Source organism: Teleopsis dalmanni, chromosome X (genome assembly GCF_002237135.1).
Source record: "Teleopsis dalmanni isolate 2A chromosome X, ASM223713v2, whole genome shotgun sequence".
NCBI classification, from domain to species: Eukaryota; Metazoa; Arthropoda; class Insecta; order Diptera; family Diopsidae; genus Teleopsis; species Teleopsis dalmanni.
Genome location: NC_051848.1, coordinates 57,566,393 through 57,591,498, shown reverse-complemented (window position 1 = coordinate 57,591,498; position 25,106 = coordinate 57,566,393). Strand labels below are relative to the sequence as shown.

At 31.6% G+C, this 25,106-nt stretch overlaps 2 protein-coding genes across 2 annotated transcripts; one reads left to right on the top strand and one right to left on the bottom strand.

The window, feature by feature from the left end:
- The first annotated feature begins 7,426 nt into the window (after positions 1–7,426).
- Positions 7,427–8,464, top strand: LOC119690251. The gene is made up of 3 exons (XM_038105270.1): positions 7,427–7,687; positions 7,758–7,873; positions 7,948–8,464. The coding sequence occupies exons 1-3, from the start codon at positions 7,519–7,521 to the stop codon at positions 8,446–8,448; spliced, it is 786 nt and encodes a 261-aa protein (XP_037961198.1). The 5' UTR covers positions 7,427–7,518; the 3' UTR covers positions 8,449–8,464.
- A 6,612-nt stretch (positions 8,465–15,076) lies between these two features.
- Positions 15,077–23,194, bottom strand: LOC119690050. Its single transcript, XM_038105035.1, has 11 exons — positions 22,715–23,194; positions 22,318–22,659; positions 21,999–22,257; positions 21,747–21,940; positions 21,495–21,648; positions 21,304–21,427; positions 21,000–21,216; positions 19,030–19,414; positions 16,136–17,140; positions 15,540–16,077; positions 15,077–15,476 (listed from the first exon to the last, which is right to left on the bottom strand). Exons 1-11 carry the CDS (start codon positions 23,108–23,110, stop codon positions 15,281–15,283), a joined length of 3,810 nt encoding a protein of 1,269 aa, XP_037960963.1. The 5' UTR covers positions 23,111–23,194; the 3' UTR covers positions 15,077–15,280.
- Positions 23,195–25,106: the final 1,912 nt, after the last annotated feature.

Below are 25,106 nucleotides of genomic sequence, written 5' to 3'. Positions count from 1 at the left end.
AAAAAAGAGAATATAAATTAATCTATTTAAGTAATACTATGTTCAAACACACCTTAATTTCACAAAAATCTTAATTTCATCTTCGTTTCAGCGAAATTAAGTTGATTTTTTTCATTTAAAATTCAGTTTTAAGGTAGAATGAAATTAAGAAAAATAGACTAAATATCGTTGAAATGCAATTATGCATAAGATAAATTTTAAGCAAAATATAAAGTTGAGATAACGAAAAAGTGACATTTGTTTTAAATAAACAAATGTCACTTTTTGTAAAACTTGTGATAATTGACGTGAATAAAACCGGGAAAATATTTTAAAAGTACTACAAGTTTTTAAATTCAAATATAGCAAAAAAAACTGTAACTGTTATTAATTTAAAATAGAGTAAAAAATAATAATTCACATACCTGAAATTCACTAAATCTAATAAATCTACTGAATAACATCCTTTATAATCAACTTTTAAAATTTCCCAGATACAAATGATGTTTGGAGCATGCAATTTTTAACATTCAATTTGTAAACAAAATAAATATGATTTCCTTGATTTGGGGCAGTGTGAACACTTTCCAAATTAACTTAATTTCCACATCTACGAAATTAAGCATCAGATTTCTTTCAAGTCTGATGGTTAAGATTTTCTCAACTAATTCGTAAGAGGTAGTTTTAGTGAGCTCAAGTCTCACACTGTCGCTTCTAATGCTTTCCACCAACTGTAAACAAAGAAATATATTTGTATATTATGTTATGTTTAAACTGATTAAAATAAATTATAATCATTTACGATTCAAAATTCGTTTGAACTCTTCCTTTCAATTGAATATTATAATTTTAAATATTATTTTAACTAAAATTTATCTTTCGCCTTACATAAACACAATGTCCTACTATTAGTTTATGTTAATATAAACAATCAGCAATAATAATAAATAAATACATTCACATAAATATTTCATAAATATTGGGATTATCCTTTAAACAAACATTTGACACATACAGACGCCAACCTAAGAGCAATCTGAGTGCGTCTACTAGAAACAAAAGCCTTCTGTTCGATAATTAACAAAAAAAATAAAATAAAATAAAATGCTTAACGTTTTCTATTCAGTTTTTCCAGTTAGAGAAAAAAATCAATAAAGTACGCCAAAAGTTTTTCTTTTCAAACTAAATCAGAAAAATGGAATAAAAAAATTTATTTACTTCATAAAAGTTTCAGACTTACCGACGCCTTCAAATTGTAAAATTGGCGTTTTGTCAAAGACTGAGTTCAAACGGAAATGTTCGCAACGTTCAATGACTTTTATTGCTGAAAGGAGAACACGCCAACATTAGCATAAATTTTGAAACAATTTGCTTTAGGTTTCAAGAATTACGAGAATCACGAGAATATGAAATGTAGAAACATAAGTTTAAATACTGAAGCTTAGACCTTTTAATGGCCTTATAATTATTACTATTCATTGAGACCATTTAAAGATGTAAGACTAAGATGAAGACGAACACTTCTTAAAGGATTTACCGAAATCAAGAAATCTGAAATAAAAATAATCAAGAAAAGGAGGGTATTTATTGTGGTTTTTAACATTTCAAATCATAAGAAATACTGTTGACCAATAAGCCCATATAACAAAACAAAAAAAAAACATTACGATGTACATACTGAGTATATCACATATATATTATATTATTATATTATATATATATATATAATATAATATATCATATATCATATAAATACATATATATATATATATATACTCAGAGTTTAGTTTTACTCCCAAACAAAAATTAAAACTAAAGTTGTGTAATACAGCCAATTCAAAAATCAGTCTATTGTGAATGTTCACTGAAAATATGTTTCAAAATTCAAGTCGTTCGTATCAACGTACTTCCACACCAAAGAGAATGCTTGCGAACGAACGAATATTCTCTGTCGTTCGCAGGTAATCGTACCTGCAAAAGTTAGTTCGTTCGCTTTGATGTGGAAGCACGTTGATACGAACGACTTGAATTTTGAAACATATTTTCAGTGAACATTCACAATAGACTGATTTTTGAATTAGACCGTATTTTCACAACACATCAAAAAAACAACATTAGGTCTGGTTGAAATGAATTGGCATCACTTTTAAAAAATGTTAAATGCTTATTTTTGACTATATTTTTTCTTGTGTTGTGTACAAAATGAAATATAAAAATTATACACTGAAAATAAATTAATATAAATGAAAAAAAAACAAAATTAATAACAGAAAGGCATTAGTAACCATCTATTTATTTATATACTTAAATTTATTGGTAATTGAAACGCTCATATGAATTTAACGGATGAGTGAAAATTTGCAACATATTTCCAGTAAACATTCACAATAGATTAATTTTTGATTTTTTATACAAATATAATATAAATATATTATAAATAATGAACGAATGACTTCTTCACAATTACTAACCTGTTAGTAATTTTCACAAATTTTATTAAAAAATTTTCTTATATACAATATTTAAATTTATTCATCAACACTCACAACAGTTGTAGTTAATAAACAGCTGACTGTAGTTTTCTATTTTCTTCCAAAAATCATTCACAATAGACCAATTTTAAGATTTGGCACCATATAAAAATTCTCAAACGAATTTATTTATTATTGATATATAAGAGTTCAAAATCTATGCAACATTAATAGAAGTGGTAAAAATTTTGAAGATTTCAAAATGAAGCACTAAAATTTTCAAATTTATGTAATTTTTGAATTTCGCTTGAATTTTTATTTACATATAATTTTTGACATATGATTGCAATATTCGTTGGAATTTCCAATAAAGGTTCACAATAGCTCGCTTATTGTGTTGGTAACACTTTATTTTTACTGGCCGACTTGCTTGGGAAATTTATGGAAACTAATTTGATTATATATTTCCAGAACAGTCAGTAGTACGCCTTAAGAAAGCCTAAATACACAATATTATTAATCTCATAGCGCTTAAAGCTTTTGTTCAAGACTGTACAGCTGACTATAGAAGGCTAGGGTGTGGAAAACAGTCAACTGCGGCAACCATTCCATTTTGGATGAAATTTAAAAGAAGAATCGTGGTTTAGTTAGGATTAATCTAGAGTCAACTACAGATCTTAGAACAGAAATGTAGATTGCAATACTAGAATTCTCACTAATTAACGATCTGTTGCAGCTAACCCTGAAAATACCTTCTACACAAAAATGGAATCTGGACTTGCAACACATATCTATTCGAGCAATATGTATATAAGGCACTATACCTTGATACCTGCATCATCTTGAAGGCCACATCAAACTATAACTAAGTCAACTATTATCAAACTTCGGGGTTAAGCATGCTTTGAAACCAGCTGTCAAAAATACAAAATTTCGTTAAAATGCGTCCACAACAAAGTTCTTTACCAACATGTTAAAGGGCTCCATCATAAAGACGGTCATTGATGCAAATGACTCGAATGCACTATTATTCCTGAAAAATAGGATAAAATCGTATTTAGACTCTTAGACATATACATTGATGTCCTCAAGAATTTTGCAGATGCAGAATCCACATATCACGATAGTGGATGGTTTCAGCATGTGAAGCTAGTCTCCTGCGCAGATCAGCTTTCTGTTAATATATTTCGCATTGCCATCTACAGAATTGGTGAGGTATGGCCAGGCACAAAACTTGAAATCGTTGCTAAGGAGCAAATTTGAAGCCGACTTAGACCGCGTTCTTGAATTCCAGCCGAACCGTCTGATTCTTAGCGGATTCTGGAGCTTATTCGGTTGGTTAACCATGAGATTAAGACGTATTCCTGGAAGATCACTAAGCTAGAAGAAACCAAAGGAAAATATAGGTTGGTGAATTGTCTTTCATCTGCTCTGTCTTTGTTCAGCTCATGTACGAAGGCGACTAAACATTTCACGGACCCCCTTCCTTGAGGATTTTGAACAATTACAAGATCTCCCACTGAACAGTATCTTAAGCTTTGCCAAAGGCTCTAGTTGACAGGCAATACATCTCCTCATATTTATTCTTAATTATTGGATTTTAATAAACGTCGTTTAGTCTTCATAGCCTATCATAGCAGTTCTGGCAAGGATCTTTGTGCTCACTACTCTCAAAAACTTTGCGAAAGATTGTTTGAAAGACCTCTTAAATTATGGAACAGGTCTTTTGCAAGACCGAAAAGTCTTTTCGGTTTTTCCAAAGATCAACTGAAGAATCTGCTATTGATCAGATCTTTTGATTGTCCACTAAGATTTCGTATTTTGTAAAGTACATAAAAATTAAAATAAAAATGAATAATTAATTGATTAATTAAAATTTGTATAAATGGAATTTTATACTTTTTTTATATTACATAATATTATTCATTGTTATGTTACCAACTACACACAGGCACATATCAGACTAATATTGCCAACTACGTGAAATTTATACGAATGACAGCTGTTTATATTGTTTACAAGCCACCACAAGCATTTACGTCTAAGTTATTCGAAATGGATTTCGAAAGATTTATTTTCGAAAAAATGTTTTAGAAGTTGCTTTAGAGCCATGGACACACAAACATTTCGATCGTAGAACATGGACGTTCCAACAATACTCGGCACCGGTCTCGATCTCAAAAGGCTCTCGATCTCGTGTGGACAAAGAATGGTATGAAAATCATGTTCCCACTTCATTTCGTCTTCACGATGGACGAATGGCTTTCGAATTCACCATCTGGGCAATTTTGGGGAGGTGGAGAGCAAGGTGAAGGCTATAAAATATGCCCTTGCCAATATACATTAGGTCCGAAGAGTTGTTCTAAGAATGAAGCAAATAAATCTAACGGATAGCTGGCTCAATAGAAAGAAATTTGAAAATCTTTCCAAGCACGGTCCGGAGTTATCAATGCCATGGGACACAATAAATCCTAAGTTCAGTTTAACTAAACTTTTTAAAACTGAACTAAGCAACAAAAGAAGCTGGGAAGGCATCAATCAAATCTACCAGCTAACGAGCACCATAATCGCATATTTCACTCGCTTATAGAGGAAGGTGCCGGAGCGGGCATATTGAAAGCAGGCAAGAAGCATTGGTAAGAGCTAGGAAAAAATACTAGCATCTTCCAAGCGGAAATTAATGCAATTTTTAAGTGCGTACTCATCAATATTGAACGGAACTACCAGGTTAAAAATATCGCAATACTGACAGAACTCGCATCAGGTGACCTCAAGACTGTTGCAAGACTGCCTTGACAAGCTAAACCTGTTCGGTGGATCAAATCAGATGTCGATTCTTTGGGTGTCGAGACATATGCGGAAACGAATACGTAGACAATTATGGAGCCGGAACCTGTTTGTGGGTTGGAACATAGTACTCTCCTTTCTCTCATAAAAATAAAGGAGAATCAGAATAAAAAGAATTACTGAGATAATCTACCTGCATTAACACAATCCAAATCACTTATTGGTACCTATAACAAAAAGATATACCAGGATTGTTTGAACCTAAAAAACTTGCAATCATCATAGGAACCCTAACAGGACACTGGGTATACATACGTATGCAAACTGTAGATTCTGTGAAGAGAATGAAGAGTCAGCCACGTATGTACTGTTAGAATGCCCTGTGCTAACGTGCATACGGAATAGCCTCCTGAGAATGTATATTCTTACCGAAGAGGCAATAAAACTCTGTATATAGGCTCCGAAGAGGTTCAATACTACATTTAATTGACACAACAGGGCTTAGAGATTTACTCTAAACCCAGAAGGAAACACAATAGATACGACTGTCACAGTGATGCATTCCCCAACAATAATAATAATGGTTGCGTTGAAGAAAGCCATTGTTCAGGAATGAGCCAAAATACTGGAATATCACATTCGTAAAGCATGCAAAGAGCTTTCTACCACGAATTAAAAATGACAAAACTTCTTTTGAAAGACTTTTGCGCCAGAATAGCTAAAATCTTACAAACGATCTTTTGGTCGATCTTACTAAGATCTTAAGAAAGACTTTTAACGATCTTTGCCAGAATTGCCCTGTATATATCGACCTCTTATAACGCTTTACGTATACATTGAATATAAAGCAATGCTTGCATGAAATCAGTTCTATGAAGCAAGAACCACTAAAGTAAAGTAAATGGAAGAGCAGACGTTCACACTTATAATCACGAACAAAACAGCTGTCAAAATGTCGCAATTTGCTTAATAAAACTGTCAATTACGTGCATATTTGTGTTATTTGTACGCATTTATATATGTTTTGTTGTTGTTTTTGTGTTATTTTTGTGTTAAAATATTTCGCTTCCAACTTTTGTGCAACGCTCGTTTACCTATGAAAAATCACATTTACGTGTTCACGCACACCGGCATTTACGACCGTCGTAATTCGGAATTGCGTTCGTTAATCATGTGAAAACCTACCCCAAGGGAAATTATATGAAATTGAAACAATTTGATTTTCAATGGCATTTTAGCTGTTCAGCTATTAGCTCTTGTCCTGCATGCACATGATTCCCAAATTGCTTAGAAGTGCCTTTGAATTAGTGTATCAAAATAAATACTTCAATTCAACCGCCCGACCGTGAAGGGATGAAATTCTGCACAAGGGGTTGTGTTGAATATTATTTTTGTGCTATAATCTCAAAGAGGAGAATATTGCCATAAAAATGTTCTTTTGTTGTTCAAAATATAACAGTTTCGATTTTATAACAGTTAAGTGTGGTGAAATATAGTTTTACTGTTTATTAAAAACAAAATTAATAAATAATTACTTCAAATTATGTATTATAAGTCACAAACTAAAAACAAATAAACATATTTTATTTTCTTTTTACTAAAACTAAAACTTTTACTAAAGCACATTAAAATCAAGTAACTGCTCATGTCATTCAAAAGGATAAAAAAATTTTAGCTAAAAAGGCGTTTATGTTGGAAAAACGCTGTTGGGCAACGCGGTATAGTCGACTTCCACCACCAAAGTTCATAATGTATAATAAGGGATTTACATAACGAACTTTGCTGGTGGATGTCGACTTGGAGTACAAAACTAGTTACCAAAGCTCACTTTGACGTATAAAAATAGGCGCAACAAAGTACTTTCCTACTGCTTACTTAGTAAGCTTAACTTACTAAGTAAATTTCATTACCTACATGAAGAGCTTCCGTGCTTTTTAACTTACTTGAAAGTATAGTAAGCAGAATTACACCAAAATATAATAACATTTCTAGCTTCATGCTCATCCCGAAACGAAATCCAAACCCGAAACGAACCGAAAGGTTTGACGTTTTGGAATCTAGTTTTGCAAAGTTCGTTCACTTAAGTTTGTAATGTAAACATGGTTTGATGTATACATGGTATGAAAGTTACTGTGATGCGACGCATAAATAAAATGCAACACTGCAAAAATTTTCAACATTTTAATAAAACTCAAGCTACAAGTCTCTTTTCATTGGCTTGTCTTTGACGTTTGCAACGTTCTTAAAATCTCGTGCATTAAAAAATTTTAAAAGTTAAAATATGGAAAATATTTCTTCCACTACAATGGAAAGTTTAGAAGACGTGAAGCAGGAGGAAATGGTAGAAAACCCTGAATCAGACTTACCGATTCCAGAGGCCGGTGATTTAATTACCAAGGACTCAACTCCTGTGCAAAATGTGGAGAACGTTCCAGAGGTGGCAAGTTCGGGTAAGCTATAATTTACTTTCTATTATCTAATTTTATTATTTAAAAGAATACTTTTTACTATTTAAATAAGCTGTTAAAAACGAAATACACAAACCCCTAAAGCAACCTTGCCCTGAGAGGTACAATGTAGATATTAAAACGGTGTTCCCTGATTTTAAGGAAGGCGAACCTTTAAATATTTTCCTGGTAAGAAATAAAAACAACTAAAGAAATAAGGCACAGTTTAAAAAAGTCTAATTAAATGCAAAAAACTTTTACAGCTTCAATACCGCTTGGCTCAGATAAATACTGAGATTATCAGATTATCTGAGCATACTGATGAACTACCAAGCACCAGTTCCAAGGACAGCTCTAAGGAAGCTGGTACAGGTCCAAACGCGTGTCGTTGGGATAAAACAGGCAGCTCTGGAGAAGCTGGTGAAGAAGTTGTTGTGCCTTCAAACAAGTGTCGTAAGACCGAAAGTAGCAAGAATAGCACCTCTAAAGATAATGCTGAACTACCAAACGAGCGTCGTAAACGCATCGGTGGAATGTGTGTAAAAACTGATGTACCTAAAAAGAAGTGCAACATTGTAACAACTGTAGATAATTGTGAATCACCAAATAAACGTTGTAAGAGGACCAGTAACACCTTAAAAGGTAATGGTGAAGCACCAAAAACACGTCGCAGGAACACCAGCTCTGGAAAAACTGGTGCATCCCAGAAAACGCGCCGTAAGCGCACTAGTACTTATAATTATCAGGACTTCGAATATTATTAATATTTAAAAAAGTTTTGTGTACATTCCAATGTAATATTTTTAACTCTTCTTTTGAATATGTACACAATAAATATATGAAACTTTTTTTTTATATCTAGATACTTTCATTTACTTCAAATTAGCAACTACGGTAAATACTATATGGCATGTTTTTTACAGCAAATTTTCTGATTACTTTTAAGTTTAAAAAATATTAGTCATTCAAACATACGATATATGGAACAATATATACACTCTGGTTTTTTTTTTTTCTTGTTTTTTGCAGTAGGTGGAAAGCTTCGAAAGCCGCAGTGTGGGACTTGAACCCACTAAAACCACCTCTTAGGAAAGAAAGTAGAAGACTTCCACAGAAATATGGAAACTTCATTCCAGTAATCATGGAAGAGAGGAATGAGAAAATAGATTTAATACCTAGTGAACTACGCCAGTGAACTACGCTCATTTAAATCAGGAAGCAAGGGCATGAACTAGGTAGAAAGGACGATATAGAAGGGGAAGGGGTTGCGGCTAACTAGCGGGGGTTGAATCAACAATATACTTTGTGACTAGGGTCACGAAAGCCGCGGTTATTTAAGTGGATAGTGGAGAGGTTATGGTCCACTTCATCGAAGTAGTGTGTCAGGTATTTGGGGGGCACTCCGCTTGATTAAGTACTGGAATTAAATACTGCGAAGAATCATTGAATCATATATTATAGATGCCCAAAGCATAAAAATTGTTTACAATTAATGCAAAGTTTTTTTTTCTTTTGCCTTCTGACACATGTCAAATGTTTTATCTAAGAATCTCTCTAAAGGGTGGATAGTTTCAGGCTTGAATAGTTATGTACTCGATTGGACTTCTATACTCGTTGGCCTTGTTTTTATAAAAGAAAATATATATATTAATATATATAAGTATATATACATATATTATTATTTATATTATATTATATATAATTTATATATAGAAATATTAGAGAGCAAAATTGTTCGATCATTTATTTCAATGTTCTTTTAGGAGATCCATTGACTCTGTTTTATTTTAAGTGAGGAATAATATATCAATAACAATATTATTGGACATCGAGGACATTTTTATCGTCAGAAAAATTATGCTATTATCGTCAGAATTAAGTTATTGTAAATAACTTTGGTCTTGATAATAATCATACTTATTTTGAATGAAATGGGAATGGTAGTTCTTTCCCTATTTCTCATGGCAAACTGTTTCCAAGTAAGCTGTGTGGGACATGAGTCAAAAAAAAAGGTTAAAAAAAGTTTAATTTAATATATAAACAATAATAATCAGTTTTTTTAATATATTTTTAAATATTTATAGAATAGAAAAACTCAAACTTCACTTAAAACATTAAAAATTCCAATTTTGTTACATTAATATTACTTTTTCTTTGTTTTCAAGAAAACAATAAATTATGTATATATTTAAAAATAAAATAAATATTTAAAATAATTTTTTTAATTTCATAAAGTATTATTTTTAATAGTTTTGTGTTATTATTGTGTCTTTTTTAATACCAATATGTAGTTTTTATGCCGTCAAAACTTTAGTTTGTACTAAAGTAGAAAAACTCTAGTATCGAGAGAAAATTTCTTTATAAAAATAAAGCATAGCTTTATTTAAGATGTTTTTAATTGTAAATATAAATTCAAATATTTAAAAAATAATACGTTGAGGTTAATTTTACCAAAATAAAAGTTCTATGTCGCATTTAAAAAGTCTTCAAAAGTCTTTTATCCTATTTTCTCATAGCACACAACTATGGATACTAGGGATGGTTATTCAATGAAAAATACACAAAAAAAATATAAATTAAATTAAATTACAAAAAAAAAAATTAAATCTTTCTTTTGTTTTATTCAGGAAACGGAAGTAAAACTTCTTCTAGCAGAGAAATCAGAAACAGTAGTAGCAAAGGCGTAGAAACGAAACTCTTCACAATTTAGGCCATTGTTAATTTAACTAAATTCCTAAAATTTTCCACTTTAATTTCGCTCAAAAGACTTTGGCCAACATTTTGTACTAGATTCTAAATACGAAATACGTTCTTTGTCAGCAAAAAGTTTAAATCCATTTTGCAAAAAAGAAAAATTTTAAAATATTTTGTTGCTTTTGTTTTTCTTTATTTTAACTTGACTACACTAGTTGTCCAGCATTTTAAATGCCAACAAGTGAAAGAATGTCCTTTCAATAAGAATAAATACAAATAATTGCTTGCTTAAAGCAAGTTAAAATAGTAAAAATAATAATAAAAAAAATACAAAAAAAGTTTAAACTTTTTATTTTTCGGTTTAAATATACTCCAACATAACAGACTCTATTTGCATTTTTTGTGACTGTAATATAATGTAATATACTAACTATTTCATCTAAGGCGGAACCTATTCAGCACCATGATATCTGTTCTGACGAGCCATTGCAAAATAGAAAGGCATGCTATGAGACTGGATCTATCCTACAGTGACTTTTGTCGGGGCTGTGGCTCTGAGAATGAGGAAGAGGATGAGACTGTGTTCCATCTCATTTGTCTGTGCCTTGCTTTAGCTGGAAAACGATTAAAAATCTTCGAAGCATCTTTTTTCACCGACCTGACTGAGATGTCATCCCGTAATATTATGGACCTAGCCAGATTTATAGAACTGTCCGGTTGGTTTTCTTTTACCTAATGGGGGAGCCGTTACCTTTTTCTGCGTTGGCTGTACACTGAGTGCAATCTAAGTACATACCAATGCTAGTTCTGTGGTACGACAATAGACTATTATTTGAGCTCAAGTGGGCTTTTTTGGAAACAAGGAAACTTTTCGTAGGCCCGTGCAGGTATGGCTTTTAGTTCCCTCAGCGAATTCTCTTTTACCGATTTAATCGACTCAAAACACTTACCACGAAGGGGCAATTTGAGTTTCGGGATTAGGAAAAAGTCGCACGGCGCCAGATCTGGCAAATATAGTGCCTAAGCGATGACAGTGGGCCGTGATTGGTCAAAAAATTTTCCATAGTAAAACTCACTAAATGCACTTGAGGTAGTTTCACATTAACAGCTGCTGTAAACAAATTAATTGACAGATGGCGCACAAATTTGTACCATATGTCAAGAAAGGGTGTACCAATATAACAAAAAATTTTTGAGAAAGGTCTATTACTTAAGGAGTAGTTAAGAAACAACAAAAGCCGGATACTTTTTGAGCAGAAGGTAGATATATACCTAAACAAAAGAGTCTTCATATTCGAAGTCCACCAAATAAAAATTTAAACAAACTCTAAGGGTCTTATCTATTTTCTATATTAGAACTATCAAATATTAGAGCTCTCAAGAAAATGTACTTATTATCATATTATCACATTGATATCAAAAAGTAGGTAATATGATAACACATATATTTTATTACAAGAAAATTATTGTAAAAAATATAACAATATTTTTAAAGCAAAAATAAAAGTAATAAAGCATGAGAACTATACATTCATAGCAGTAGAAACCTATATCAATTATGTTGCGTCTCACCGATCTACTTAGAAACCGAGTTGAAAAAGTGGTATTCGAAGACATTCTCTTCGCGACGGTCTTTGATACTGCATCCGTATTTTAAATCAAATTTTGCACAACAATTGCTCAAAATATGAATGTAAGAAGTCTCTCTTTTACTTACTCTCTCATTTGTAGTGTTCACATCAATCTATATCGTTACACCTTCATTATTATCAGTGCCAATTTTGAGTAAAGTGAATAAGCATATTGTAAGGTAAAATATTCTATTCCATTCACATTTATTAATTTAATTTAATTCAAATTTATTTTTATAAATAAATTTACAATTATCTAAATATAATGTGTAAAATATATATGCAAAATAAACAACAAAAAATAATTACGTACAAATTTCCTTTTAATTATTGAAAGAGAAACAAAATTTACAATTTAAAGAGCATAAAAAAGAAGAAAAAACAAGAAAAGAGTAAAAGCGCACTACTTTCAATCAAATGCGTCCGCTATGCAAGACATGTACACATCCAGCCTTTGAAACATGTACGCAAAATATCTTTGCAGGCATTTGGCTTATTTGTTCGAAAATGACTTTGAAGACCGTCAGATAATTGAATCGACCGGTCTACTGGCACATATCCATGTCTGCCATACGTCTTCTATGACGGATCGATAAATGTATTACTGGAAACACGAGAGGGTCATTGTAATAAGCATGAGTATTATATGTCCTCATCAAACTGTTTAATAAAATCACATGTTTGGTCTATAACTGACTCTGATTGCATATTTTATAACTTGGCGGAAAAAGCATTTAAAGTTTGAAAAATCTAAAGTTGAGGTTTAAATCAAAGTTAAGGTTTAAACCAAAGTTAGGGTCTAAATCAATGTGAAAGTCTAAACCAAAGTTAAAGTCCCAACTATATTTAAAGTCTTAACTAAAGTCTTTTTAGTACATGCAGTAGCAGTAGCACAGCAACTCTGCTGAATTTATGATTAAAAATGCATGTACCTGTACACGGTGTTATCATAGGTCATGTCCACTTCAAAATATGATCACATATACGCCACAACCACAAATTTTATGTTCCCAAAACCGCAAACGCGGGAGAGTTGTGGTACTGTGCGGTTTTGTATATTCGTGTGCACTGGGGTTTAGTTTTCTTCAAAAATTAAAATGTTCCACTTTATGACGACAATAAGATATTTCTAAAAAAAATTATTTATTTTTGGATTAAAATTTGTTTAATCATAAGAAACCGTTTATAGTTACAAGCAAAAAAAAATATAATTTTAATTGTATAAGCAACTTTGCATAACTTTCTCTCTTTTACTATAGCTTTTAAATTAACTCTATAATTATATTTAAATCTCACCAATTAGTATTCTATTTAAATTTTTATCTTAACGATACTACGATTCATCGTTTTTCCACCGCAAACCATAATCTCAACCAATGCTGGATAAACTGTGTAAGTGAAATAAATACTGAATCATCTTTGGGTTTTTCAATGGGTTCCATAAAATTTTAGAGGATGCAAAAGACTTTTACTGATGTGATTGAGTGATGAAAATAAATAATTTAAACCTTTTTATATTCACCTATTTATATTTCTAACTTGGAAATAAGCATTATCCAATTTTTCACACTGTTCAAGATGATTATTGTTAAGTAGAACAACGTCACGGTAATCACGTCACTACAAGCATTGCTAACTATATTCGTTTTGACTCAGATTTCTAAAAAAGGAAAATAAGTGTAAGTATGGTAAGGTGACATATAAAGAAATATTTATCTACACATGGTATTTTGCAGATGTGTTCAAAGCTGAAGCTGGCACTGGGCAAGTCTGCATTCTTTCACCAATATTGTTTAAAGAATATGCTGAGTGTTTATCTACAAGATATGCAAAAATTAATAACTTACGTTATGCAGACGACACACTCTTTGCATCCCAAGTAATGAAAGTGAGCTCAATCTACTGATGGAAAATTTGACATCCATAAGTCGACGCTATGTACTAGGGATCAACATTTCCAAAACAAAAGTTATGATAGTTGACAGATAAATTAACAACCCGCCAACTGGAACAACGATGGAAGGCTTGAAGCTAATACTGGTCGCAGCTCTGAAAAACTAAACGTTATAATGACAAGATCTGCAACAATAAAAGTTATGAAAATATGAAAGACCAGACTTATAAAAATGATTTTCAATTGATATTTAACCTAATTTGGTAACGTAGCGAGGCGATTAGGAACTCTGGAAAAACTGGTTATAGAGGAAAAAGTAAACGGAAGCAGATGACGAGGACGGTTACCTACACGTTGCGTGGATCAATGAAAACCTCTTTATGGAAAAACGATGAGTGAAGCTATACACACTGCACAAGATCAAATAACATAGCGCACTGAAACAAAAAATGTGCTTTTATAATACGCCACCACCCCCCGTCGTAAGCGAAGGATGAGTGTAAATAATAGCTTTAAAGCCAATAAGCGAAAACGTAGTAAGCGAAAAGGAAAAACGAAACCTAACTGACTTCTGGAGAGCCCAAAAGGCAGTCAAAGTGGCTTATTATTCCTGAACATATAAAGGCTGAAACTGTTCTGAGCTTAAGAGGAACAGATAGCAAACTCTACACGGGACAGCTAACAGGCCACTGTAGACTGCGATATCATCTGAAAAAGATTGGTCCCGCAGAAAACGATTCCTGTCGACTCTGTGAAGAGCAACAGGAAATAGCAAAACAAGTTCTATGCATATGCCCAGCCGTGGCGAGACGCAGACTTAACTATCTACGCAGTGGGGTGTTGATCCCAGAACACCTAACTATGAAATATGACTGAATATGTGACAAACATCCTTTTTGTGTAGTATTCATGGCTGTTTTAAAAAAGAACATTATTAAAGAAACTTTAGAGAAAATCTTAGAACTTTCTTTTCAATTTTTTCGTAATGTTGAGGCTTTATACCTTGCAGTAGTCAAGTTTAAAATATAAAACTAATGTATTTAATAAATTAACTAGAATTTGATTGTTAATGAATTTTATTGACTGTAAAAATTGCTAATAAATAAACTGGAATTTTGTTCTCAATTTCATAATCAATAAATATGGTTTATAAAATAAAAGATGAACGCTTTTTCATACATTAAACTATTACCATTTATAGTAACTAATAATTTAGTAAATTACTTGGTTGACTATAATTTTGAGAACTTTAAGTTTTACCAGTAATTATTGGCAAATTTTAGCTAATTTTTGTGCTAATGATGATGTACAATCAAATGAAAACTTATTTATTATTAATAGCCGGATTGAATTGCAACTTCTTCCGTGCAATTATTTTTAAAAAGTAAAAACTTTTATGAACTTATCCATATTTTGGTGATGCGCTTCTTGACTACTAATTTCTTGACACAAATTGATTATTAATTGTAGAGATTCTTCGAATTCCAACTCATCAATGATTAATTTCTTATAACGTGAATGGGTGAAGTGCTCATCATCGGGAAGCAGTTTAAATTGACAAGCTTTTAAATTACTATAAAAGAAATAATTTATAAGAAAAACACAATATAAATACATAAATACACTAAATACTCACTAATAAAATCTCAAAAGTATTTCAAAAATTTGTTTCAGCCTATCCTGAAACTCCAAGCTACCACCTTCAATGAGAGCATGATCCATAACGCGTTTTACAAATGCGGTGTGTGCACGATGAATATCCTCAATGCAATTAGAGTATATTAGGTCATTTTTGAAAACCTTCGATGATCCCTTTAGAACAGTGAGGCTAATGTACTTTTGCAACTTTTGTATAAATTTAGAAAACTTGAAAATAATCTTTTGCACATGACTGAATTGTGGAGAGTTCAGAAGTGGTTTACCATGCTTGATTATAGATGCTTTGAGTATTTGAAACGAATTCATAAAAAGCCAACTTATACGCTTTATTTTCAACAGCACTTTGAATATATGTTCATATTTGTCCAATATTTCTTGATTAATTATATAGTTTAAAGGCCAGTTTACTTTATAAGACATGGTCAAATCACAAAACACTCCCAGAGAGTTTAAGTCAAATTTTTCAGGTATATTTCTAACAATGAACGATAAGCTCTTACCTCTTTCATAAGAACCTACAAATAAATTTAAAAAAATTAGACTCAACTATTAAAATGAATATTTATTACTTACCAGTCCATTTTGGAGCCAATGCTTTATTAAGTATATTATTCAGAGTTCTATGATTAAATAAGTGCTCTGGCTTAATGCCGTCCTCCAATTTTGTAAATAAGTCATGAGTTATATTAAAACAGAAGTCACCATCCATTAACAGAAAATAATGTCCCAAACTCTTGATATGCGCAAGTAATTCCAGTTCGTCGATGAATAGACGCATAACTTCATTACTGACGCATTCGTAATAAGCATTTAATGGCATAGTTACAGATTTTTGTAGAAAATCTTTAAGCCTTACTACATCTAGAGTATCTGCAGTGTTTTCTTTCCTAAGCTTACGTGATGTGCGTCTTAAGTTACTTCTCAAACGTTCATTAGGATATTGATAAGAATCTTTGTAGTAGCATCTAAAGTTACTTCTCAAAAGTTCGTTGCAGTATTGATAGCAATCTTTGTAGCCAGGTGTCAGCAAATCATTGATATCGGTCTCATTATTCATGAATGAATCATCGATATTTATAGTTAATTCTTGTTTAGAAGTACCGCTTGCCATTGTGAAACCACATTCTGGCTTGACCATGAGCCCACTTGAATTAAATGTGGCTTCTGTAATTTTATTGGTTTCTTTATATACATTTGAACCAAGCTCTTGAGCTGCTATCTTTTCTTCAAGTAACTCTAAATATGTTTTCTGCGGGGATGGATTCTCACTTTCTTCATCCAATTTTTCTTCCTTACATTTAACTATTACTTCCGTTGCAGATTTGTTAAAGATTGCGACTGTTGTAGAAGATGTAGGGGTTTGCATTTCATCTTCACACTGCATTTTTGGCACTATATGTAATTCATAAGGCTGTATCTTTAGACTTTTGTGCAAGAACTCTTCATCAAATTTGTTATCATTTGAGAAAGGAGCTTTATTGTACTTGAAACACGATTTACGATTGCAATATAAGTCTATTAAATCATCGTCTGCCGCAAATTTAAGTTCATTCAATTCTTGGGTTTCAATTGTAGAAACTAAAAAAAACAAAATTTTGAATTTTTATAAAGTATAGATACAATGCATAGATAATAGATATTTACAAAATATTTACTCAGTTCTAATTATAAGTCAACAATTTATCTTTTTTCTACGGTAACTATGTCTGAGAAATAATGTAATTATACTTTTAAAAATTTATTTTTTTAATTCTACAATATATCAGTATCAGTACAACAACAAATGTAATGACACTGTGACATTATGAATAGTGATAATGTTATTACGGTCGTGTATTTTGACACCATTGTAATGATGTGAATCACCCACCGAATGCAATAATTTTTTATTGAATTACCTTACTTCACAACAGGTGGCAACGCCAGAATAAAACCAGCATTTTATATATCTGGCAAGTTTTAAACGACAGCTGTAAAAGTTTCGACTTCGTCAGTTGTTTGGTTAGCTTTTTCCAAATTATTGAGATATTGAACCTATTTTATTGGAGATTTTTTATAAAATGGAAAAAATTGAATATCGTACAGAAATAAAATTGTTACTCGTTAACAACAACAAAATATTGGAGTCCTGAATTTAAACGTTGTCGTATGAGTGTTTTTGATAAAGAGCGTTCGGGTCGTCCAAAAGAGATCACAACTGAAAAAAACATTGAACCGGAATCAAAATTGAAAAACATAGATCATGCACGAAATTGTGTTGAATGATCCAAAAATTAAATTACGTGAAAAATCAGAGACAACAAACATATTATATGAAAGTATGTAAAGGTTTTCGGCAAGATGGGTACCGCATTTGCTCACAATTGACCAGAAGCGACAACAACTTCGTCATTCAAAATATGAGCGAGTAGAGTCGAATAGTGAAAATTGATGAAACATGGATCTATTATTTCACACTTGAGGAAAAACAAGAAACCAGAGAATGTGTAGAGTCGGAAATAGTGTTCCAAAACAACCACGAAAACAACAATAGGCTGGAAAAGTTTTAGCTTCCATAGGTATTCTGGGATTCAAGTGGAATATTTTTTATAAACTATTTTAAAAAAGGAAAAACAATAATATCAGTATTGAATTATATGAGTAAATCAAGAAAAAAAAATGCCACATTTGTTGAAGGAAAAAATTTTGCTTTTGCAGGATAAGACAACCTGCAAAATGAATTACGGTGCGATTTGCTTCCTCTTCTACCGTATTCTCCAGGTTTGGCTTCTAGTGACTATTACCTATCTCTAAATTTGAGAAGATGACTCCGGGAAAAGAGATTTGTATCAACTGATGAAGTGGAATGGGAAACTGAGGTATATTTTGAAGGACTTGATAAGTTGAATTATTTAAAAAAAATCGGCCCTATTGTTACTCTTTTGTGAATTTGTTCAATAAGAAAGCCGTAGGTATCTGAATGTGAACGAAATAGCTTTAAGAAATAATTTTTGATTATAAACTGATTAATAGAATATAATTTTAAGTTCGTAGAAATCAAAACTCATAGATATATTTTGTAATATTTATATTATAACATATGTATAAAGACGGGCATAAGTTCAGACATAAACTATGAGACGTAGTACAGCTAAAATTATAAAATGAAGCAATAACCTACAATCATCACTTGATAGATGATAGAACAGAAGAAATATAGATTGGTGATATGATTTATAAAGCACCAATAAATATAGTACTTTAGTTAACTTAATAATAAATGAGATTTACATTCAACTGACACATTTCCAATAACTTTTTTTAACCGTTAGTCTAGATTAATAGATGTAAAACCTTATATACATGTATTTAGTATAAAATACATATATACTGTAAGCTCCAAAAAAAACTTTACGTCTTTTAATATAAAAGATTTATCTATCAAAATACAATACATCTTATTTATTATTTTAATTTTAAGTACTTACATTGATTCCTTTCAATATCAGTTATCGGTATATAAGTAGCAGAACAGGTTACTGAGTTTTCATTAGAATCTGTTACTGCAGTTATGATGTCCTTGAGATTTTTATTTAATTGGTTCTCTTTTACTACAGGCAGTAAATCCACATGTTTTTCTTCTACGGCTTGTTCAGATAGCGCCTCTTTCTCCAAGTGATGAACCCTATCTTCGACAAAACGTTGTTTAACCAACTCTTTGCATTTACATATCTTCTTCTTTAATGAAACTGGTTCACCACACACCTCTAATAATGTTGTATAGTATTTTTGACAATTACTACGTAGATTTTGTATTTCAGCATAAGATAAACTGACATTTAAGGCTGGATAATTTATGCTAAACAGAGGATGCTGAAAGAAATTATATATATATATATCAATAAATGATAATTATTAACTAGAATCTTTATAAAATAATGCCTCTACGAACAGAATAGTATTGAAATTTAACAATTGAAAATAAAATTATAATTAATTAATTAATTCAATTATTCTACAGCTGGTTTATGATTTCGTTCTAATATAAACACAGTAAGTGAATTTATTAATAAAACTTTCACAGCAAAGTAACAAAACTTCAGAAAAATATGTGAACAAAAAAATCAAGTACGGCTTTGGATCAGTCGGTTAAGGTGCGCTGATTCTGAGCTTCACATTTGGCAGGACCCGAGTTCGATTCCTGGTACTTGCAGTCTCAAAAAATGATTATTTACGAATAATTAAATATAAGAATTATTTCCAAGACCACTGATGATGGGTATTTGGCAATACTCGAAACAGCTGTATGGTCAGCCAAAAATTCAATTAATTAAAATAATATAAAAAATAAATTTTTGTTGTTGTATTTCACTACTGTTCGAAAAAACCTCTTTATAGAATCTTTATATATATTCAATTGTTTTTAAGTCGTAGATTAAGTCGCAGAGCTTAATATTTAAATATTTCACTTTCTAATTATTAATATATAATTATATATAATATTGTAATAATATTAATTTAAATTTTAGTTTTTAATTTTTAAATTTGTAATTTTTAGTGTTTACAGTAATTAAATTTAAATTTTTTATTTTATTGGTAACTAAGTATGTCATTCTAAAGTAACTAAGTCAAAACGAGGGTCACCATGGTGCAATATTAAGATCTTTTTTTTTGTGCTCGGAAGACAAATTTGCAAGAGAAGGCGCAGCCTCAAGAATGATAGACCCGGAACCATTCTGTGGTCTAGGCAAAGGAATTCTATACATTCTTATGAATGGTGCAGAGGAAAAAGAAAGAGAATTCTATTGGGAAAGGTTACCACACAATCTAAAATGGTGGTAGGGAATTACAACCTAAAACTCTTCAAAGATTGCATAGCACAATCAAGAAACAACCTACTAACTATTACGGGATTATTGACCGGTCACTGTAGATTGAAGAATCACCTATCAAAGTTAGGAATTCAATCCAACTCAGACTGCAGATACTGTAGAGAAGAGAGAGAAACTGCATACCATGTGCTTAAGGAATGCCTGACACTGATGTCCAAGCGGAAGAAACACCTAGGAGGGTATTTTATGAATCATAAAGATTCAAGACTAAGAAAGGTAGGCTCTATACTGTCGTTCATTAAAAAAATCGTACTTGGAGAAACCACTCTAACTCGAGTAAGGGGTACAATAGATCTTTTAGGTCGCAGTCCACAATCCCTTCTTGTTTCTAATAACAATAATAATTTATTTATATGAGACCATTCTGTACAACATAATGTCTTTATGTCTTAATTTATTTTTGTTTTTTTATTAGAAAAGATCTTCAAGCTCTATATTTTTTGAATCAAGGAAATGTATTGAACATACTACAGTATCGTATTATTTTAATTAGCTTTTTATACGAAAAGAGGATATGCAATATGTATAAAGTCAAACTAAATATACTATTTAGTATAAATACTTACAGTTGGTTTATATGTTCTAAGTAAATTCGAATATTTTCCACATTGCAAAATAAGATTCTCATAATTTTGCAAAAAATCAGGTACACTGTTTGGGTTTACATAATAAACCCTATTGTAATAGTATTTCGTCTGAAATTTAAAATGCGTTATATCACGTATAAATAGCTCATTGAAAGTGTCATCTAAAACGCCTTTAAATATCCATTTTTCTAATTGACTACAAGAAAAAAAAAATTACTAAAAGTAATTCAACTTATATATATATATACATAAACATGGCATAGTTATATTTGAAATAACATACTTGAAATAAACATGGCATAGGCGTCTAATGAAAAATATAAGAATTGCATTGAAGTTCACATCCGTATGACGTCCTAATTCATTGCAGAAAAAGCTAAGCAACTTTTGACCCATGGGTGGAGACTCTGTTAATATTTTATTAAATTAATTTTAAAGAAAACATTTAAAATGATATAAGTATGAAGAACTTACTGCTTGGTTTCATTATCAAAGCGTTTGTGAAGCGTACTATATATTTTGTAATATATCGCATACGGTTTTGGAAACTCAACAAAGACTGATCCTCAACAGAAAATACGAGATGACGGAATGCCATTAAATATTCATCTAAAGCAACACTAAAAGCCTTTAAAATTAAATAAATAATTAAAAATATATTTAAAAATACATTTAATATATCATTTCATTTTACTTTTGTATTGTGTGAGATTTACTTTATCTTACCTTAAACAGAAAACCATGGAATTCATTTTTGGCAAGATAGATTGCTTCTAAACGTCTGTAAGCAGTACCGCTCTCTAAAAAAGGCTCAATATAACTGTGTATTGTACCTGGCAATAAATTTTCAGTTGTAACATCTGCAACCATATCAAATACGTGTACATCATTGAGCTTAAATATATCCGACTGTTTACCAACTACCCAAAAAATATCTATAAATTTTAGTTCTATTATTATATTTTGCACTTCACTTACCAATTAATAGTTTAACATTGTTTAGAAATTGCGGAAGAGGAACACTATTAGCAACACAGCTATTTCTAATATACTCATTTCGTAAACACTTCAAATCTAGTAATACTTTGACGAATTTTTCTTTGCTTACACCAACATCACTAAAACTTTCAGAGATCCGTGCAAGAATATCATATATATCTTCTGTGATCGGTCCTAATTTACAAATCGTTTCCGTCAGTATTGGCAATTTGCAAGCTTTGACTGCTTCATTTCCAATCTATAGTTATAAGAAAAACAATTATTTAGACCCACTTATTCATTTGCATGAATCACTTACGATTTCTTTATCTTTAAAATTGTTCAATACATCAAAGTCTTTAAATTTCAAACCATACTCCCGATTCGTCATATCCAAAGTTTGAAGCGTTGGTTTTTCTCCTGAGACTTCTGCATTGTAATTACTGAGCTGTAAGGACATCTTATTTTGTATGTAACTTGCTATTAACTTCGGCATGTAAGGATTATTCGCAGATGTAATTTTTTCAACACCCCTAAAAAAACGTGGTTTTAAATTATATGAGCATTTCAAAGCGGCCTCAGGGTAATGTTTATTATCCTTAAAATCTCCAAACAGAGTGAAAGGTGCAGGTACTAGCATTGATGGTTGAGACTTTGCATACTAAACATTAAATCATTAAATAAATGGTACTTACAGCGATTTTGAAAAATGTTACCTTATATTCATTTTCCAATAACAAAAGAAACTTTACAACATCTTTTCCTGGACCATTTACAAAATAATCCACTTTATCAATGGATTCTAATGTTGTTTCTATATCTTTGATATTTTGCAATTTCAGCGGATTTTTTTTGAAGATCAGTTTTGCTGCAAACATACGAGCGTCCAGTTTGAGAATGTGGTCAAAATTAATATCTATACTGTCCTTATTTGGAAATTGAAAGTTTTTCAATATTTCAATGCATTTGGACTTAAGCTTGCAGATATTTCTTTCTTCTAATATATTTTCTGCTTTAGCCATACTGCGGCATAGCTGTTTGAGTAGTTCATGTACACTATCATCATTATCATCATTAGCACTATCTGTTCCGGATTCTTCCGATTCACACATATTTGACTTATTAGTTCTTACAAAACAAAAACTTGAAAATTTTAATCAATTTTAATCAATAACTTGCCTATCACTTTTTGCTCTCAATAACTGTCAATCCAAAAATAAGTGTTGAATAACGTTTCAAACTAGTTAAAATTTGTAAGCAATACATGGAGAATAAAAATTTCTCTTTGTATGTATTGTAGATGTGTGAATACATCAATAATTTATTAATACATCTTATATAAATAAACATTGGGTAATGTAAAAATAAAAATCTGATTCATTTTAATACATAATTAGTAGCATGTTCACAGTGCCTCATTTATACTGGATTTACACTAGAGTTTTGTTTGTAATTTCAGCTATCAAAAATTTTCATTTTGCATTGAAAGCAACAACAATAGACAGCTAAAATTGCAAACATGACAGCTAAAATTACAAACATAACTATCATGTAAATCCAGTATTAAGCACTCATTCATTTCTATTAATATGTTCAAAAGCTGAACGTTCACACTATCATGATTTAATTTATGCAATTGTTAGAACTTTGATATGTCAAAAAGGCTGTAAAAAAACTTTCGTTTGTTTGCAAATTACATGGAATAGAAAAATGATTAAGTTGTGGTAATAAATGGTTAAGTTTAGTTATTCATATATTTCTATTAATACCTGGGAGACTTGTGTGCCTCTGGAAGCGAGTACACACGGCTGATTGCATATCACATGGAAAATGTCAGTGCAATCCTTGTTGTCCTCAATCCAAGTTGTCAAACAGTCTTCACGTGGTAGCCTTGGATAGTTATCTGGGACCCGCTGGATAATGAGCTAATAGTGCGTACAGCGAATCTCATCCCTAGAACTTTAAATTTGAGTTGTGCACGGGGTTTGGCACTCGTCACGCAAATTCAGTCGCCAGTGCATGACGTAAAGATGTCTCAAAACTGGAACTCTAATGTTGACTACCCATCCAAACGCTTAAAGTACTATGATTTACGGATATGCATTTCCGGAATGTCCAGACCCTCTATGGAAAAGGTGCCCCTATCCAACTAGCAGAAGCCCTTAATGTAAGGCTGACGTTACCGTCATCCATAAAATACGATGGATAGGACAAGACTGCTCTAAAAATGCAAACTGTGATGTATACTACAGCTGTCCTGCAAATAGGCTTAAATTTGGATGCGATTTTGTGGTAAGCAAGCGACTATCAAAATCAATCCAGCGATTCACAGCGGTGAACGAAAGGCTTGCTAGAATCCGTGTCAAGGGAAAATTTTTTAAGATCACGTTAATTTGCGCTTATGCGTCGACATAAGAAAAGGACGACTTAACCAAAAATACCTTCTACACGCCATTGAAGGAAATTTATGACCGCAGACCCGCCCACGATTTTAAAATTGTTTTTGGGGATTTTAATGCAAAGGTCGGCAGATTTGATTTCGCTGCGGCGCGGAATATGGTAGTAAGTAGTACCAGTTTCCCATACAGTGATACTCATAAGACAACATGGCTATCTTCCGATCAATCGCGAAACCAGATGTCCATGATTTCTAACGTCCGTCGCGACAAAACCAATGGTATGACAAGGAGTGTCGCCCACTCCTTACAGGGTCCTTTTGTAGGGGCCTCTGCAGCAAAACGAGCCGTGCGGGAACAATATTGGGAGATGAGGAAAGTAGAGAGCCACCTGTTCAGACGGAAGAAACCAGATAAAGAAAAGCGTGATCAAGCGGAAATTGCTAATAATTGCTAATAGGTGTGCGGGAGCAGCACAAAATATTTAAAAGCAAACAGGAAATTAAGGAACTCTCGTTTGAAAAGAGTATTTAGGAAGCGCACATAAGTAAAATCAAGTAAAATCAGTATTTATCGCGGCGTGGTAACATCAACACATTTCTTAGTAGGTAAATAATTTAGTGAATAAAATAGCGAAAACTTTGTAAATAGTAAAACTTTGTATAATATTAATAAATATCAATTGGGATGGCAATTGGGATGTAGTGATGTA